We start from the raw sequence: 19,264 nt of genomic DNA, 5'->3' as shown, positions 1-19,264 counted from the left end.
GAGGTAAAGAGAAAAGAGACGGATAAAGTCCGATTGTGAGGCGGCTAATTGCTCAGTCGCTCTCTCATTAGCATATCCAATGCGCGTCCGTTGGACTCCAGCCAATCCTCCCCACCTTCACACGGTGCCACTCATCTCCAAGCATTATTCACTATCATAATTATTATACCGACATGCGCAATCCCACGCACAGCCGCGACAGCGGCTAATTCCATAGTTTTCCCCTGCACTCTGCCTGAACACTCTTTTTGGAGAAGAACTTTGGCGAGTCGGACCGGTGCGCACTGCGCTGATGTGTCTGAGCCGCGCGCACACGCACAGCCCCGGAGCCCCACAGCAGAAGCAACGGCCGAACCAGCGGACACCAGTGCCAGCACCTCAACCAGAATCAGCACCAGCATGTCCCGGCGCAAGCAAGCCAAGCCGCAGCACCTCAAGTCGGAAGAAGATGCGCCAATGAGCGGGATCATGTCTCAGCATGGTGAGTCCAAACTATACCTCCCGAGTCCAAAAGTGTGTGCGTGTGTGTGTGTGTGTTTTTAATATACTTATCTTGTTGAAGAGATTTTTTGTCCGTAATGTGTTGATTGAAACCATATAGGAAAGGTCCAGCAAATTATTAGGAGGCTCTTTGTAAGTTGAAACCCATTCTCCAAGGTGACGTGACAACCGTCGCGTCGGAATTTCAATTTGTTTCCATTTTAAATAATAATACAAGACATTATTTTACTGTTGTTTTGATGTTTTTATTAAATAACACAGTTTGCACACATATTGCATTTTGACAGGCCTTTTTAAAGGCCTGTCAAAATGCAATAGCATTTTAACAGTTTTCTTTGGTTTCACCGGATGATTGTAGTCATTAATATCATTTGAATGAACAATTTTGAATGGATATTTTTTTTCAATGTTAAATCGACGATATACAAAATACACATTAAAAGAAACATGCTCCCGACTAATAGATGACAACATATTTGTGACACTCTTTCACACTTCAACCTTTTTCCCCCCAAACTCTAATGAAACCAACGTTTAACAATGACTCTTTAAAAAAATGTTATCGTGCTGCATGAGAGAGAGAGTTGTCCCTCTGCGCCTCTCTGTCTTCACAAGGGCCATACAAAAAAACGCTAATTCCGGTGCAGGTCGAAGCCTTGTTTTGTCATGTAAATGTTTTTTGTTTACCCCCCACCCCCCCTCACACAAATTTAGCACACTTGATTTGTTGCCTTCTCTCTCACTATGTCGGCATTATTGGTTGACACAGCTTGCCATGTGGGGAAAATTTACAATCATGTTTTACAAAAGAACTGTATTTTAAAAATCTTTAAATGGTAGAAATTCCACACTTTAAATTGTTAATTGTGAAAAAAGATTATCCATATTTACATTGAAAGGTGTTAAAATATGTAAGGTTCAATGTATATAATGTTACACGACAATAAATACAGACCATCTAATTTATAACTATCTATTTTTTCCTTGTTAAATAACAACCAGAATATTCATGCATCCAAGGAAGCTAAAAAATAAGTCAACTTAGAAAAGATTTAAATTGTAATTTCCAGTAAATAATCAAGTTTGCATAATTATAACTACAGTATGTATTTGTAAATGATCATCATTTTAAAAAGTTTCACCCCTTTACCCTGTGAATTTGCAGGCTTTTTTAGGGTACAGATCTGTGGTATAGTCATTATGAAGCTCTCTTTTGCGCGAGTGTTTGTGTATGTGTGTGTTTGTGTGTGTGTATGTGTGTGTGCGTGTGGTGGCTGTGGTTCCTTGAATGTGATTTTTTACTTATGATTTAAGAATATATTATTAGTAGAAACATTACTCCTCTTTGAATATGCAATGATGGCCCTTGGAAGTCATAGACAAATATGTAAAGTTGCATTGTTTGATATAGTCCTTGAATATTTTTAACCCAGCAATCCCATCTGACTTACAGTGAAGACAGATTTGACTTGAAAAATTATGTCTTAAACTTGATTGTTCCTCACCTTAACATCCTGGTGAGACATTGAAGTGTATCTTTGGCTGTAAAAGGACACATGCGCACGCGCACACACACACGCACACACGCAGACCTACCCACACACAAAACACACACACACTCACGATTACACACGCGCAGGCACACACGTACACACCGATCGTGTTTGCCATTGTTTTTAAGAGTGTTAGTAACAGTGGAATGTTCTTCACTCTCCTTATTTCAGGCGTAAACTGGCCCTCTTGTTTTCATGGAGAACAGAAATTTCAGAGAAACGATCGGCAAACAATTTTTCCCCCCACTGCAAATCGGTGACACATAAAACTCGTAACAATATCTGAAGCTACCTTACAGGTGACACGCCACTGTGTTGCAGCATGATAAAACTCAGCGGCTTGTTCATGCAGTATCATTGATCCTGACCTCTGGAAATCAAGTATTTTGATCATAAAATCTATTTCTTATAAGTTGAAGAAGTAAGTCATAGATCTGGTGTTTTGTATTTTTGGCTACAGAGGCAAAAACTGCAAGTAGAGACTACACTAACTTTGTTTGATCTGTTTGACTTATTGTCAAGTTGATGTCACCTTCATGTATGTATGACTTTGGCAAGTGTCTTCTAGCCCATGTGTGTCATATCATCTGCCTTTCAGGCCTTCTGGACATTTGCCCCACCCCAGGGGTTTTGGGGTTTGTGTGCGTGTGCTAAGATTGGGGGGCGGGTTGCTTTGGGTGCTTAGGAGTGCTTTTAAAAAGCTTGCTGACTTAACCTTTGTCCAGCTCAGCCGAGCAAGTCCAGCAGCTCGGTGTCAAGATCCTTAAACAATTAGAACATGGATGCCGTTGACCTTGGCTGCACAGCCTTCGGGCGTCCGAGAAAGTGTGAACAGTGACAAGCTTTTCATCTTGTCGACACTTCCTGTGCAGACAGCGGATTTGAAAATGTGCACGTGCATGTGATATGTGAGGGCCGAGGGCACGCACGTTGCATGCAAACACTCGATGACCCTTCCTGTTCTAAAACTTCTGAAAGTGATCTCCACCATAAAGTTAAATACGGCCCCAACATACAAGTACAAAGTGAATGTTAATGCGCCACATTGAAAATTATATCGCACTCGTTAGTACATGTGCATTTTGTGTATTGTAACACATCCCAGTGCATACTTTCCACATTCCCTGAGAAAAAAATATCTCAAATTATTAATTTTTAAAAAACGTGAAAAATTCCTTGTATTGTGTGAAATATTTAAGAATTGCTCGGATGCAATCAGTATAATGCAGTGAGAAGCCCCCCGCTGACAGTGTTAACATGCAACTCCCTCACCCCACCCCTGCAGTGAGGCTTTGTTTGGCTTTTGTTTTAATCCCCTCTCACCGATGGGTGCAGGCTGGTGGACCACCCACACAGAGTACCATAATGTCTTCAAGAAGGCACTTAAATATGACTCACTTCAATACAGTTCTGTTTTAATTACCTTTCTGTACTGAGAACACGTGGAGTATTCATACTTCAAATCTAGCACAGGCACATTTTTTCTTGCTTGTTTCTTTCGTCCTTTCATTTACTTGTTGATGACAGTGGTACTAGCGCTTGTAAGCATTTGGAAGTGATGTTATCACAAAAAGCCTCATCAAAATCATTTTAGATGTTTTTTAGGCTTGCAGAGGAGGATCATCAATGATTATTGCTTTTTCCATATCGCAAACCTTTTTCTGAGGGACAGAAGAGCGCTGTTGGATGCTGTATTGAAATTGCTTCCATAAACAAATCGTTCATGTCTTGGCTGCGCTGCATCTCAGGCTTTATGACAAAGGCCTCTCTGTGAGTGCAGATATGACTGTACCACTCTGCAGCAGAGCCCGACCAAGCGAATGGCACACACTTCGACAAGATGCTTTGTGTGTGTGTTGATAGAGCCAAGACGTGGCCTTTTTAAAAGTGTGTAAGGGCAAAACAAGTAATATGGAATTTGGAATGATTCATTTATTTTATACAAATCCTAATGTCAAATATGATTATAGATTTATAACATGGGGGTAAATCTTCGTACACGATTATTTATGTAATTAATTTTTAGGAAAATAATGTCAGATGCGCATTTTGTATTTGAATGAAAAATCTCTCCTCATCCAGCTCTCAGTTTGAAACTTAGTTTTGCTTGCCCCCAATCTATAACACCAAACACTGACACCCGCCTTTAATGCCACTAATCTATCCTCAGGCATTTTAGCATTGCAAATGATAAATGGTAGAGGCACTGTTAAAATTATTTCCTTGTGATTTTAGTCAATTAAATCTAAAGACCTTCATAAATATGTTGATTTGCAAATAGTTTGATACGATACATTTAGAATACAGAGAGTTTTACTTTAAGAAGCAGCAAATAATACCAGTGTGTATTTGTCAATGCTCTATGAATAGTTAAGAATGGCAGCATTTGTAACTGTTCAATATGCCAATGCTCCATTCAGTACACAGCACTGTGGTTTTCATAGAATCGGTGGAAAGCATGAATACTTCATCTGATATGTCAGATTAGTGGTTTCACTTAGCATGCCAAAGATTGTTGGGCATGATAGCAGACACACATATTCAATGTCCACAATTACCCTATTGACTGTGCTCTGCTTAATATTTGCATGGGAGCAAATCAAGACTCTTAAAGCTCAAATGAAAAACGTATTCTAGCCTTTTTTTTTTTTTTACCAGCCATGGCTTTTTCATGCTATAAGAAAATCAATAAGTTATGTGCACAAGCAGTCTTATACGCGGCGCCACAAAATGTCGCCTTCACACTTCGAGCCAAGGTGGTAATTTTAAACTTCTTTTTCAGAGAGCTTTAACATTTCCAGTTGACGCACAAATCTGGTGTCTTGTGTGATTTGCAATATTGTAAACCACAATTAAACACGCACATGGATGCTCCTAATATAGTAAAGGACACATTTATGTTTCGTGAAACATTGCAAGCCTAGTGCTTTTTTTTTTGTGTGTGTTTATTCTACATTTTTTATTTTCTACAGTGCTGTTAAAAGCTTGGAAATTTGCATAAATGCGAAGTGTGTGATATAAGTACAAGGATTGTGTGTGTGCGTGCTTGTGTGTGAGAGTGGTTGTAGACAAAAAGATTTCCACTTGTAATTGTATGAAAGAGTAAAAGAGATTGACAGTAATACCATTCTAATAACTAATCATCTAAACACAATGCCTACTCATTTGTGTTGACCTTTCAGCCCTCAATTATGGAAATGGATCCTTTGTCCGCTGAGGGGCTAAGGGGATTTTCAACCTGCTACCATGTGTCGCTGTCTTTTCTATTTACTGGTCCCTTTTTACTTGTTGATTTTTGCTTTGAATATTTTTTTTATATATATTGTTCTTTAATGGCAAGTCAAACCATGAAAAAATAAATATATATTTTTGTTTTCTAACATTTGGAAACTATAGCTTCCATGAAAAGATGGTGGGAAGCAACCTTTGAAATTTTAAGCACATTTGATCAAGTTTATTTTTGATTTTGTATATTCACAGATAGTCACTACTACAAATATAGATAAATACTAATTCATTCAGGTGAAAATATGAATGAACATTTTACAACTGTGTTTAATTCGGAAGTAAGTACACTCTCAGAGCACAAATTGCAGGAAGTGTGGGTGTGATTAATCAAAGACTTATTGTCTGCTTTAACATATCTCACTCCACCACAATAACTTCTTGTGTAGGCTAAAGTGTGCAAACAGCACAATAGTAATTCCATTGTTTCTGACTAAAAGTTGTTCTTTCTATATTTATTAGAGAATATAAATTTTGGTTTTAGTGCACTTTAAAAACAAGCCCACTAAAAAGAAGTGGTGAGCTTACATACATATTGAACAAAAAACATTCAACAATTGAACAAAGCAATATTTTAAAACAGTAATTTCACAATAAAGTGGAGAGTGATGCTGAATGTGGCGGTAATTCCGTACAATACAGGAAAAAAAAAAAACGGAGCAAAAAGCAACAGTTGTCGTTGAGCGCAATAATAGATTTTATACATTTCACCAACACAAACATTAGCTTTACATTCACATATAGACAATAATAATGGCAACGGTATAATACTGAGGCCAATGGTTTTGATCAGGTGTTAAATGGGTCAGTGTTCAAAGCACGAATTAGCTTGTTGGACTCGGCTGGTCGCATGAGGAGGAGGAGGAAGTGCCTTGCTGTAACTGTGATTAAACATGTGTAACTAATCAGTGACTTTGCTACCTTCACACTAGCATGTAATTTGTTGAGTCTGGTTTCAAGAGCATGGGAGAAGGAGAGAGAGAGAGACAAAACTATGACTTAATCGTCTTACATATAAGCAAATATGTGGCTTTCTTTTTGGCTATTATTTTGGAGTCCACATTGTTTGATTATTTTCAGGATGAAGTCCTTTCTGTTTTTAAGTACTTTGGCCAGATACGTTGCTCCGCAATACACAGTGAACAGGCAGTAGGCATTTGAAATTCAGCTGGAAATTCACCAGCCTGATATCAGAGGGGAATTCTAATAGGGCCATCAAAGTCCTGATTTGTACCCAACAGACGAGGCAGCTGTGAATTGTATGAAATATTGGAAATCGATGGGCTCTATGGAATTTCATTAAGCGGCAGTATCCACAATTGATAGGCCCTCATAATTTGATGGATTGCACAAAGAAAATTATTAGCTGGCCCTAGAGACTGGGTGTGAATGCACAAACCTAGGCCTTGACAATTGGTGAACTGGGACAATTTGTGGGGAGTAAAAAATATATATACATGTATGTATTGATTTTTTTTATGTTAAAAGAGAGAGAGAGAGAAAATCTAAGCTTAAATCTTTCCAGCACTGCACTGCAAAATATACGTGGTTTCTTTATTGATTCGGTATTCATGAATTCTCCTTTTTTGTTCCCTTTCCCTCTCCTTTTGTATACCCTCTAACACCCCTGACCTCTTCCCTTCAGCTCGAGGCGATGTGCTGGATGACGCTGACAGCGGAAATGAAAGCCGCAGTGGCAGTGAAGAGACGCATGTGTGTGAAAAGTGTTGTGCTGAGTTCTTCAAGTGGGCAGATTTCTGTGAACATTTAACGAGCTGCACCAAGAACCCACTAGTGTTAATTGTAAATGACAATGAGGAAACACCTATTCCCTCCCAGGAGTACCCAGAACCCTCCCCTGTGCCCAGTTGCCCCAGTGAGCAAGCTGAGAGCGATGATGCCAGGGACGACAACCGCTCACCTGCTAGTGAGGGTGATGATGTCCCAGAGATAACCACGTCAAATGGGGTCAGGATTCTAGAAAAAGAGGATGAGGAAATGGAGGTGGAACTCTCGTCGGAAAAAAACATGGATCTTGAAGACGGAGATATGGCCTCACCCGAAGCCGATGGCTCCCTACCTCAGCTCGATGACGTTAGCCCCCCAAGTGTTACGAACTATACCATGCCAAGCACTAATGTTACCCTAGAAACTCTGCATGGCACCCGGGTGGCAGTTGCACAGTTTTCTCAGAGCATTAGGGCAGCAGCAGGGAGCGGAGTTTCCACCATGGCTATCCCTATGATATTGGACCAGCTGATGGCCCTTCAGCAGCAGCAAATCCATCAGCTGCAGTTGATAGAGCAAATACGAAGTCAAGTGGCTCTGATGAACAGACAATCTGCATCACAGCCTGCACTTAACCACCACAACACAGTGACTGGAAATCCTGGGCCGATTTCTGCGTGTGCCCCCTCAGTTGCAAGTCAACTTCAGCTCCACAACTTTATCACTCCACCTGTCCATCAGCTGCCTGTTAGGTTGCCAGCCTCTCTCAACAGCCAAGGTTCTTCAACTCTGACCTCTGCAATAGAAGGGCCTCACTCCCAAACATCGAGTAGAAGTCAGCCGTCTAATTCTTCAGTGCCCAATACATCCTCCGGTAGTTCAATGTTTCCCCCACCCAGTGCCTCTGGACTGTCAGCTCTACTTCCCTCCTGCTCATCATCAGTCACCAACATGAGCATGAGCAATAATGGGTCAGGAAGCAGTGGAATCAGTAGCAGTTCCACTCATCCCAGAAACTCCAACACGCCGCCATCACTCAGTCACAACAGCCTTCTGAACTCAGCTTCCAATCTACCGCTGATACCTCACAGCTCATCAAGCAGCGTTATATTCCCAAACCCTTTAGCGAGCATAGCAGCAACAGCCAATGCACTCGACCCCCTGTCTGCTCTGATGAAACATCGCAAAGGGAAGCCTCCAAATGTGTCTGTTTTTGACACAAAGCCAAGTTCTGAAGACCCTTTTTTCAAGCACAAGTGTAGATTCTGTGCCAAAGTATTTGGCAGTGACAGTGCACTACAAATCCACCTGCGTTCCCACACTGGAGAGAGGCCCTACAAATGCAACATATGTGGTAACAGATTCTCTACCAAGGGAAATCTCAAAGTCCATTTCCAGAGGCACAAAGAAAAATACCCTCATATTCAAATGAACCCTTACCCAGTTCCTGAGTACCTAGACAATGTTCCTACAAGCTCGGGCATTCCATATGGTATGTCATTACCCCCAGAAAAACCTGTTACCACATGGCTTGACAGTAAACCTGTACTCTCAACTGTTCCCACCTCAGTTGGACTCCAACTGCCTCCCACCTTACCAAGTATGATCGGGGGTTTTGGTGATTCTGCAAGCCTCACTCCCCTAAACAGGTCACCTCAAAGAACATCACCCCCATCTAGTGAACATGCATCTTTGTCTCCTAATATTGTTGTTGACTCTGGAATTACCACTGCTTCGATTTCCCCAAAACTCACACCAGGTAGTGATGTACCTCCAGTCCTTAAGCCTGAGGGAATCCTCCTTCCCCCAACCTGCCTTAGTCGACCAGGGGAAAACACTACTACCACATCAGTATCACATGTGGTTCTCTCCACTGCCGTCACCTCCACAACAATGTCAACTAGTTCCCAGGTTACTGAACCTATCAACACCCCAAACTCTGCTTCAAACCCAGTGTCCCACCCTGTTCTCCCCATGCTGTCTGATCAATTTAAGGCTAAATTTCCCTTTGGAGGCCTCCTGGACTCTATGCAAACGTCCGAGACATCCAAGTTGCAACAACTTGTTGAAAACATTGACAAGAAAATGACTGACCCCAACCAGTGTGTCATTTGCCACCGTGTTTTGAGCTGTCAGAGTGCTCTCAAGATGCACTACCGGATCCACACTGGTGAGCGACCTTTTAAATGCAAAATATGTGGACGGGCATTCACCACCAAGGGTAATCTAAAAACACATTTCGGCGTTCATCGGTCAAAACCCCCTCTGCGAGTCCAGCACTCATGCCCAATATGTCAGAAAAAGTTCACCAACGCTGTCGTTCTGCAACAGCATATCCGCATGCACATGGGCGGCCAGATCCCAAACACTCCAGTCACTGACAACCTTCCGGAAATGGACACAGACCTATCATTTGATGAAAAGAGCATGGATGCAATGAGCAATTATGATGATGATCTTCTGGATGAAATGGAGCAGGCTATAGATGATGAAGTTGATGTAAAGGAAGGTGAAATGGACCCATTAAAACCTTATTCACCTGGAAGCTCTCCACCTACTTCCATAATGTCGAGCATTGCTGCCATGGAGAACCAGATGAAGATGATTGACTCCACTGCAAAAATGACTAGTTCATTTATTCAAAAGCCCAGTCAAAGTTTCTGCAGCTATGGAAGCGAGAATGAATGTTTCCCCGCTGATTGTCTGTCTGCAGCTGGGGATGCAGAATCTCAAAGCTTGGGGAGCCCTGCTCTTTCAGAGTCCTCTGGTTCTTTGCAACATTTGTCCCCAGCTCATAGCCACTGTGAGAACCAGCGATCTAAGTCCCCAGCTACGCTCAACAATCACAACAGTTCCATGGCAGTAGAGGAGAGCCAGGAGAACAATGCAGGCTTGGCAACTGTGAAGTCTGAAAAATCTGAAACCCCATCTCCACTTCCTGCAACAGAAGGCAACGGGGCCCTGGACCTGACTGCCATTCAACCGAGCAGACACTTTATCAAGGAGGAGAGCCACTTCAGTATGCTGTTTCTAAACAGAGATCGAGGTGTGTATGAGCAAAATGAATACTGTTACTTTTAGCTATATCTGAATTCCTGATTCAGATTTCTGATATTTCGACTTTTTTCCTATTAGGTCTAACCACTCCTAACTTGGCCAGCACTGCATCAAATATGATTAAAATGGAAATGAATGGGCACAGCAAGTCAATATCGTTGAGCGACAATTCCCACATGCCTGTAGGCATCCAGGTTCCCACTGCTGCAGCTCCCCAGACCACCCTGAGCTCCAGCACCAACCCCATGTTGGCTCCCCCACCCCCACGGCGTACACCAAAACAGCACAACTGCCACTCTTGTGGGAAAAATTTCTCTTCTGCCAGTGCTCTGCAAATCCATGAGCGCACACACACTGGAGAAAAACCTTTTGCCTGCTCCATCTGTGGACGGGCGTTCACCACTAAAGGCAATCTAAAGGTATGTAAGTTCTCGTTGGGGTGTATGGATGTATGCCATCTCAGAAAGAGCAAACATAAGCAAAATGTTGTGCATCCCATAGTTTCCACTCAATCCTCAACTACTAGTAAACAACTAGTAAAGTATTCAGTATCTACTGTATTACTCCTTGCCAAGAGCTTTCCATGACTTTGTGTCTAAAACGTTTCTGGTGCTTAATGATCATCATAATAATTTGTACTTTGGTGTGTGTTTGCTTATTTTAGGTCCACATGGGAACGCACATGTGGAACAATGCACCAGCACGCAGAGGGCGGCGACTATCTGTAGAAAATCCTATGGCCCTTCTAGGTGGGGATGCAATGAAGTTCAGTGAAATGTTCCAAAAGGACCTGGCAGCTCGGGCCATGAACGTTGACCCCGGTTTTTGGAACCAGTATGCAGCTGCTATCACCAATGGCTTGGCCATGAAGAACAATGAGATTTCTGTCATCCAAAATGGAGGTATCACCCAACTCCCCGTCAGCCTCGGGGGTGCTGGACTAACCTCACTGCGGGCCATGCCGAGTGCAATGGACCGTCTGCACACAGGTAGCAGCCCTCCTATGACCGGAATTGAGAAAGCTGCACTCGAGGTCGGGGCGACCCGCCCCTTCTCCAGGTATATGGAGGACAACAAAGAAATTGGGATCAATTAAAGAATAAAAACTTTCTTGAAACTAAGACTAAAAAATGTAAAAGTTTTAAGAAACGGCTGATCCGGTCACAAACTTGTGTTACTTTATTATGTACAGATGAAGTATTTTTTGCTTTTGGAAATATTGTATTTAGTGTTGATTAGAGGTTTTTTTTTTTCTTTCCACCCATTCCCTGTTCACTTGATATAATGAAAGATGCTTTGTCTCTTGTTTGGGAATACAGAATGTTGTCTTGCAAAATTTGCATGATACAGTTTTTATCTATATGTTTGACTGCTTTTATGAATTCCTTTGACAACCGAGACTTTGCCTTACAATGGGCAACCATCTTGGATAAGGCACAAACAAAAAAGAATGAAAGAATGTTTGTTCATAGGCATTCAGTCGACCTTCTTTATGAGAGCTCTGTTAGATTTAAAAAAGGGCCATGAATAGACTGTATAGTGTTTCTGTGCTCGCCTGATATTTTGTTTCTCATTAACTAGAAAGTTTAAAAAAATGTTTTAACTATTTTAATCTTTACAGTTAGTCTCCAAGCATTGTCTTATAATATTGTCCAGTGACTTTAGTATTTATGATATTGAGGAAAAAAAAGCGGGTATACAAAAATATATTAAATGGCCCACACATTTTATTGATTCCCATGTTTTTATTTTCTATTCTACAAGCCTCACTGATAAATATCTCGTTCAAGAAAAACAGAAAGTCATTTGAGCTTAACAACAGAGAATATGCTGAGGTTTTTATTTGGATATCTGTCAAGACTCTGTATCTCAATACATGGAGGTGATGTTACATGAGGCTGGAGAAGTCCAAAGCTGCTATGACCACAGCTCTGCTTTTAACCTTTGTAAAAAAGAAAGAAAAGAAAAGTGATCCTTTTGAAAAAAATATCTATGTATAGACATACAAACAAATCTAAAACAGGTATGCATATTTTGTATCACATAAAGATAGACATCATGAGTTGAGAGTATTTGTCATGTTTGTGAATGCACTTTTTAAAAATAAGACGTTTTGTCTGTGATACTGTTAACCTTTTGACTGAGCTATCTATACGTGCTGTTTTCATTGTTTTCAGCTTACCACTCTTTCAATTTGCAGTCGGTTATTGCATCAGTGCTACAATTTGGAGTGCAAACCCATAAGTCAATCAAAATCTTCGTAAATAAAATAATGACCACAATGGTGTCTTTTGACTTATGTTCCTCGTCTGAATCATAGTGCCTGTTTGAATTGGAGAGTCAAAATAAAAGGGATCATCATTGTCCTTCAAAATGTAAGTTCAACACTTTTATTGTCCATCCATCCATTTTCTATACCGCTTGTCCCCACAGGGGTCGCGGGCGTGCTCGAGCCTATCCCAGCAGTGGTAGGGGAGTAGGCGGGCAACACCCTGAACCGGTTGCCAGCCAACCGCAGGGCACACAGAAATGAACAACCATCCGCACTCGCACTCACACCTAGGGGCAATTTTGAGTGCTCAACAGGCCTACCAAGCATGTTTATGGGATGTGCGAGGAAACCGGAGTACCCGGAGAAAACCCACACGGGCACGGGGAGAACATGCAAACTCCATATAGGGAGGGCCGAAGGTGGAATCGAACAAGTACCCTCGTAACTATGAGGCGGACGTGCTAACCAGTGTTCCACCGTGCTGCCACGATTGTTGTTTACTTGCTGAACAATTTATTTACTAGTTTTGTCTGTGGTTTTCGATATATTATTTCTTGTTCATGGTCTGAGAAATACAGTTTTTGCCATTGTTGATTCGTCTCAGCTCTCAGCGCATTACATTTGACACATGGTGCACATGTGCAAGCACATAAAGACTGTTCTTTTGTAATACAGCAAACTTAGTAAAATGCATTTAACTGATTAATTAGTCTGTTATAGAAAGCATGGAACTGCAAAATGAAGGTCAATATTTCCTGTGATCACCTGAAATATTTTCTCAGAATACAATCTGCCTACATCTCCACTGCCTTGATGCTGAATTCCATGAGATAAAAAAAAAATATGGATATGTTTGATTCTCATTGATTACAGTTTAATGCAGATCTGTTTTTTGAAATAAAACAACCCTCTTCTTTAAATCACAAATTTTAATTACCTTTTGGTATACCAAAATAAATGATCATAAATATTGTGAATACATCAATGCCTGATGGCGGATAATTAGAAGAGAACAGCCTGATTTCTTACGACACTACAGAAATGAATGAAGTATGAAGTAATGTTCAGTATTTTACCTTCCCCATCTTCGGTTAATTCCTAACCACACCACAAATGATCAAACTTTGTTTTGTGTGTGTGTTTACAATTTTGACCCAATTTGAAAAACAAATATCAAGGCTGCATGCTCTCCCTGATCAATCCATTTGCTCTATCGATAAGTTTGCCCTTATATAACCATTTTGGCTCGTGACAATGAACTTGTTTTTATTTCATTATAACTATTTCAAGTAATATTTCAATACAGCTCTTCAGTAGTCACACCACTACTGTAACCATGGATAATCCTCCTGACGAGTCGATGCTTGTGAGCTCCACAAGCAGACATGGTATAATATGCGTTGCCTTTTAGAGGCCCATTGTTTGACACTGCCCTGTCAGCTAATGGTACTAGCTCGGTCAGTGGAATTGTCAAGTAATGAAGATTTTTTTTTTGTTTTTCTCCATTAAGGCATTATCGAGCTCATATTTGAGAGGAAACCAGATACATTCCACCCATTCTTCAACTCATGTGCTTGCATTTAGTGAATGGAGACAGCCAGTATGGGTTTATGTACAGACTTTTGTCTCACAATCTCAATGGCAATTCTTCTCAAATTTATCATATAATTTAATGGACTAGAAATGCACAGTGATACTTCATGAAGGAGTGCTGTTGAGGCCAAAAGTGATTTCAGTTATGTGGTCTCCAATTACACATGGTCTCGAATAAAGAACCCTTCATAACAATATCACTTGGGCCTACTCACTTTCTCTGACAAAAGCTTGCATTATATTTTCTCAAATGCCATTCATCTGAATGGGAAATCATAAGAAAAATCATATATTTATATATATATAATTTATATACATATAATTGTATATATATATTTATTTATTTTTCCCTGTGGAAGTCGACCGTGTGGATCCTCGACATATTCGTTTTTCGATGCAAAATGTCGGGAGATCTTGAGTTCACTTTGAGGTGAGTTCACGCTACAACGTTTTTAACAGTTGCTAAAATGACGTGTGTTATGTCCTCACCAAAACAACAATCTTACGGTGGCCTAACAGGCCCAGATCCTTTGCACAGTAGTGTGAATATATATTATTGTCCCACTATTGATTATATGTTTAGAAAACATGGCAAATCATGATGCAGTGTCTTTTGCGGTGCATGTTTTTGAACGAGAGAGAGAATTGTTCTTAAGTGAATCTGTGTTGCATTTGGGCATGGCAGAGTGTGAACAGACAAGCCCGGGCTGAGACAGGGCTTTCGGCTGTCCAGGCTGTTTGTTTAATGCCCTGCCGACTGAGAAAGTCTCTCTGAAACAGGTGCAGTAAATATCCCCATTGATCCAGAGGCAGGGGGCCCTATGATGATGTAGTGGCAAAGAGCCACAGGAGTAAATCTACCCGACAGTAATCCAATCCCATTCTCAAGGCTCTGGGATCTGAGATAGGTGCTTTAAATCCAAAAGTGTGTCTTTTTGCAGAATTTCCCTTCATGTTGGTGCTGCTTCTCCCGTGTTGTACCTCATGCCTCAGCTCTAGAGTCAATAGCTTGCTGAGGCGCTTCAGGAGCTATTCTTTATTCTGGTTTTAATTCGAAAGCCTATGATGAGATGGATGCTACAAATTCAGCCCCATGGTAATCGTGCTGTCAAACTCCACCCCAAACTTAAACCTGCTCATCTAAAACCAATGCACTGAACTTCTCATAAAATTAATATAGATTGCAATGTGCTTTATCTTGTGAGTATTGATAGAATACTAAAAAAAACACACGAGTACCCAATAGTTTATCCTTTAAAACTGACCAGTCTTGAAGATAAATATAACCGTAGTACTCAAAAAGTATGAATGTTTCACAATTCCATACCATTATTTAAACTTACAGAACTTAAGAAAATATTAAGAACTTAAGAAAAGAAATATAACAATTAGTCACATATTACTCTATTCGAATCATGGAACATCATCTACCTTCATTTATTACTATAAAACTCTCCGATGCAATGCAGATGCATTTTACTTATTTATCTATTTTTTCAATGCATTCATGATGGGTGTGAGTCATAATTACCATGGGGAGAACATGCAAACGCCACACAGCAAAGCCAGACACTGAATTGAACCCAACAACTCTAAACTGTGAGATGGATGTGCTAAAACTCATCCAACGTGTTGTGCTGTTTTACTTGCTAATAACGTAAAGCCAGAAAACTTCCACTAGCCTGAAACGTGACCGTATCATTCACAAAGCACTGTCTTAACACTGCGACGACAACATAGCTGGCAGCAACCTCTGGTCAGGGCCCTTACTAGGAGTTGCTGGTGGGCTGCAACTCCAACAGATGGTTAATCATGGTCAATGATACAACACTTCAACACTTTAAGAGTTGGAGACCTTTATAAATTGACCCCTAATAGCAGGGTTGTTTGGAATATAGAATAATGAAACAAAGTTATCAATCAGTGCATGCAAATGTGTTTATGTTAAATGAGAAAAGGCAGTTTAGCGAGTCCTATCAAGGATCGGTGATTGCCTGCCTTCCTTAACTCTGTTGCGGCACCTCTGCCCACAACATAGGATATTTGTTTAGGATAATCTTTTACTGATTATCTACGTATGTGAAGCCCTTTGAGACTGCTTGTGATTTAGGGCTATACAAATAAACTTGACTTGACTTGACTTGACTTGACTTGAACAACTACTGGCTATTGGGTCTTTTGCTGAATTTAATGGCAAAAGAGAAACAAATCTAATATGTGAATCTAACATGTACACCCTGCATTTGCTCGAGTCTCTCAGGATGAGTTGAGGTCCTGCAAAATATGTAGAGTCTTGATTTTTGTGCTACAAATCCTAGAAAATCTTGGATGAATTACCACCTCAGGTGTCACGCATCTGCGTGACCTAGACTCCGAACATATTGCCTGCACCTGAGGCTTTTTCCACACCTGCTCCCAGCTTGTTAGCCACTCTATAAAAACCCAGCAGACCCACTCCTCTGGTTCAGTTTGTTCTTTTTACCCTACCAGTGTGCTACCTGTCTGTTACCTGCACTGTAGTCCTCTATTACCCGGTCAGTTACTCTGCTGGTTACTCTGCTGGTTACTCTGCTGGTTACTCTGCCTGTCTTTTAATATCCCTGTTGCTTCCTGTAATCTGTTTCTCCACTACCCCTTTCCCTCCAATAAACCTCTTTATTCGTCCAAGCGGCATTTGGTCACCCTGTCTCCGCCTGTGAGGTAAGGAGTACACGGGGGAAAACGTGTTTTTGTTGAGTTCGGTCTAACAGCTCATATTTTTAACAAATTTTTGGTTGCCAAATCCAAAAGTGATCTTGGATTATCGCTATCACATCAGGTTTTTAGCTATAGGATTTCTTAAATTAATAGTAAGAGTAATAATAGACGGAATAATTGTTGGTATTTAAACAAAGCTAAGATGGGATAGTTCAAATATTTGTAAAATAAAAAAAGAAAATCCAAATAAGAGAAAAGCCACTACAAAGCCTCTTAATTCAAACTATGCTAGATTTCTGTTTGCAGATATTGGAAGTGGTTCCTTACTGGGAGCTGCACACACACTTGTAAATGCACAATAAATCTCAATTGTTACTGAACAAATACAAACAGCTTTTACTACAGCTAATCAGTGGAATTTTATTTATCCAGTCATCTATGGAGCACAACTTTGTGCTTGAAAAAAAAAAAAAAAAAAACTGACAGCAATTTTGAAATGAGTGTGCCACTTTCAGTTTTAATCAGAATATAATCATTTGAATCTTTTTTATTTTTTATTGTTCCCCTTATCATACTTTAGAAATCTCAGTATATTTTCTTCGAATTCCACCAATTTGACTTTCCTCAATATAGAACCTGACATCTTTGTCGTTGTCTCTCTGATTTCTTTTTTTCTTTCAAGTTTGAATTAATATTCCAAGGACTATATTGATAGCATTTTTATAGACAGCAAACGTACAGGTTTCCTTTGGGAAAACTGTTTTCAAATCATTTTTTGTAGTCATAATCATAATCATTTGAAATTAGGAAACATTCAAACTGACTTTCTGCAAATATGTGAAGGAAAATACATTTTACTTTACATTTAAGTTGTAGGCACTGACTGATTCTGGAAGTTTAACTACGTATTCAGCATAGGATATAATTAAGGACAGATTGTTGGCGTGCTTGTTGAGGCGTAGGAGCAGGGGTGAGTTTATCTTGGGTCCATAAAATGAGAGAAAGGTTACCGAAGGAAAGTGGGGGTGTTTTGGTAAATCAATAAATGCATGGAAGATAGCGGTGGTCTACCTGAAGAAGAACAAGTCATCAATTAAACAAACTTGGCAAACAGGGCCAATTCATCAAAGTGCGGCATAGGTCAGCTATTGGGTTCAGCTCGACGTGACAAATGCTGGACCTCCTCTGTGTGCCCAAGGTTGCAAATCGATAGAGATCATCGTTGTGATGTGGCCTTTTATCTCACAACCTGCTCCTATATCATTCTCAGCAAAGAGACCTCAAAGGATGGGGGAGAGCTTGACAGACTGATTTATTGTCACATCATATGGGCATTAAATGTTCAAACCGTTATCTTCAATTTTGTTGATGAACTTTTTCCCTAAGCAAAGAGTTTTCAGTGTTTCACCGGGCTCTCCGTCTGTTATTTGCCAGTCATGCCTATAGTCTCGTTAACATGTTATTGCCCACAGTGGAATTGAATCCTCTTAACACACGCTCACTCCCACTCCGAGGTACTAATTCAAAAGTGTCAAATCTCTTCGACAATAGCCTCCCGGCTGGCTGGTATTGATCGAGTGATTATGAAATTCCATGCCGATAAGAAGTCATGACTTTCTGTACAGTCCAGTGATTAGGCGCTACTTCACTCGCATGGAGAGCTTCCTCATTATCACAGACCATGATGAGGAAATCATGTTTTCCAATGGAATAATATAGTAAATATAAATATCGCCTTATTCTAATGGGCAAGTTAAAATTTTAAATATGTTATGCTTACCATTCTTCAGTTACACATACAAATAAACCTTACAGACAAAATTGGGATCAGTGACATTCAAAATAAAAGTCACTTAGGTCTTTTGAGTCATTACATATTTTGAAGATATCCAAACGTATCCAATTTGTGCTGATGTATGGAAGATTTGGGTTTCCACAATAGGTGATTGACATGATGAAACATCAATGCAAAAGCCTTCCTGCCAAGCAATAATCTATCCAAACTGATCACGTTTAAAATTACCCAAGGGTATTGATCACTTGTGCTGAGCCAGAAGAGGTCTCAACCAGTTTTGCAATCACAATCAAGCTGCTTCAATAGACTTCCCTCCAGTCTTTGCGATATTGTTTTTTATTTCCCAATTGTTGTTTTTAGCAAAAGCAAAGATGAGGCGAAGTTCACTGAATAAAATTATCAAAACATTCATTTAATTAAGACTTTTTAGAATTAATTATTAGAATTAAGAAATATTTATGCATGTAAGCGGACAGTCCATAAATTAACACAGAATACTTGTGCCCTTCCATTCCTCAGGTGGCACTGCATTAAAAACCAACAACATTGTGTGAAAGATATTGCCAATTGGGCTCAGGCACACTTCAGAAAACTATTGTCATTAGATCTACAAACGCAAGTTCAAACTGTACCATGCAAAACGAAATCCATGTAGCCCTACCAGCTACACTACGAAATTCCACCAGCTTCTCTGGGCCATAGCTTATCTTAGGTCAAGTGGAAAAGTGTTCTGTGGTCTGATGAGTCCACATTTGACATTGTTTTCTGATATCATGGATTGTT

The 19,264-nt window shown here is 40.3% G+C and overlaps 1 protein-coding gene across 1 annotated transcript; it reads left to right on the top strand.

Moving 5' to 3' along the window:
- Positions 1-227: 227 nt before the first annotated feature.
- On the top strand, positions 228-12,419 carry sall3a (spalt-like transcription factor 3a). Its single transcript, XM_061289679.1, has 4 exons — positions 228-481; positions 6,985-10,113; positions 10,203-10,543; positions 10,789-12,419. Exons 1-4 carry the CDS (start codon positions 400-402, stop codon positions 11,218-11,220), a joined length of 3,984 nt encoding a protein of 1,327 aa, XP_061145663.1. The 5' UTR covers positions 228-399; the 3' UTR covers positions 11,221-12,419.
- The last annotated feature ends 6,845 nt before the right edge of the window (positions 12,420-19,264 follow it).

The sequence above is a fragment of the Syngnathus typhle genome, linkage group LG10 (assembly GCF_033458585.1).
Source record: "Syngnathus typhle isolate RoL2023-S1 ecotype Sweden linkage group LG10, RoL_Styp_1.0, whole genome shotgun sequence".
NCBI lineage: Eukaryota > Metazoa > Chordata > Actinopteri > Syngnathiformes > Syngnathidae > Syngnathus > Syngnathus typhle.
Note: the sequence above shows the minus strand (reverse complement) of the source record. Positions and strands in the feature narration are given on the sequence as shown.

Bases quoted from the DNA above. Each gene is read 5' to 3' on its own strand.
- sall3a (XM_061289679.1), top strand. From the start codon at position 400: ATGTCCCGGCGCAAGCAAGCCAAGCCGCAGCACCTCAAGTCGGAAGAA. The intron at 482-6,984 runs GTGAGTCCAAAC...TCTTCCCTTCAG, and splicing joins CGGGATCATGTCTCAGCATG to CTCGAGGCGATGTGCTGGAT. The intron at 10,114-10,202 runs GTGTGTATGAGC...TTTTCCTATTAG, and splicing joins GTTTCTAAACAGAGATCGAG to GTCTAACCACTCCTAACTTG.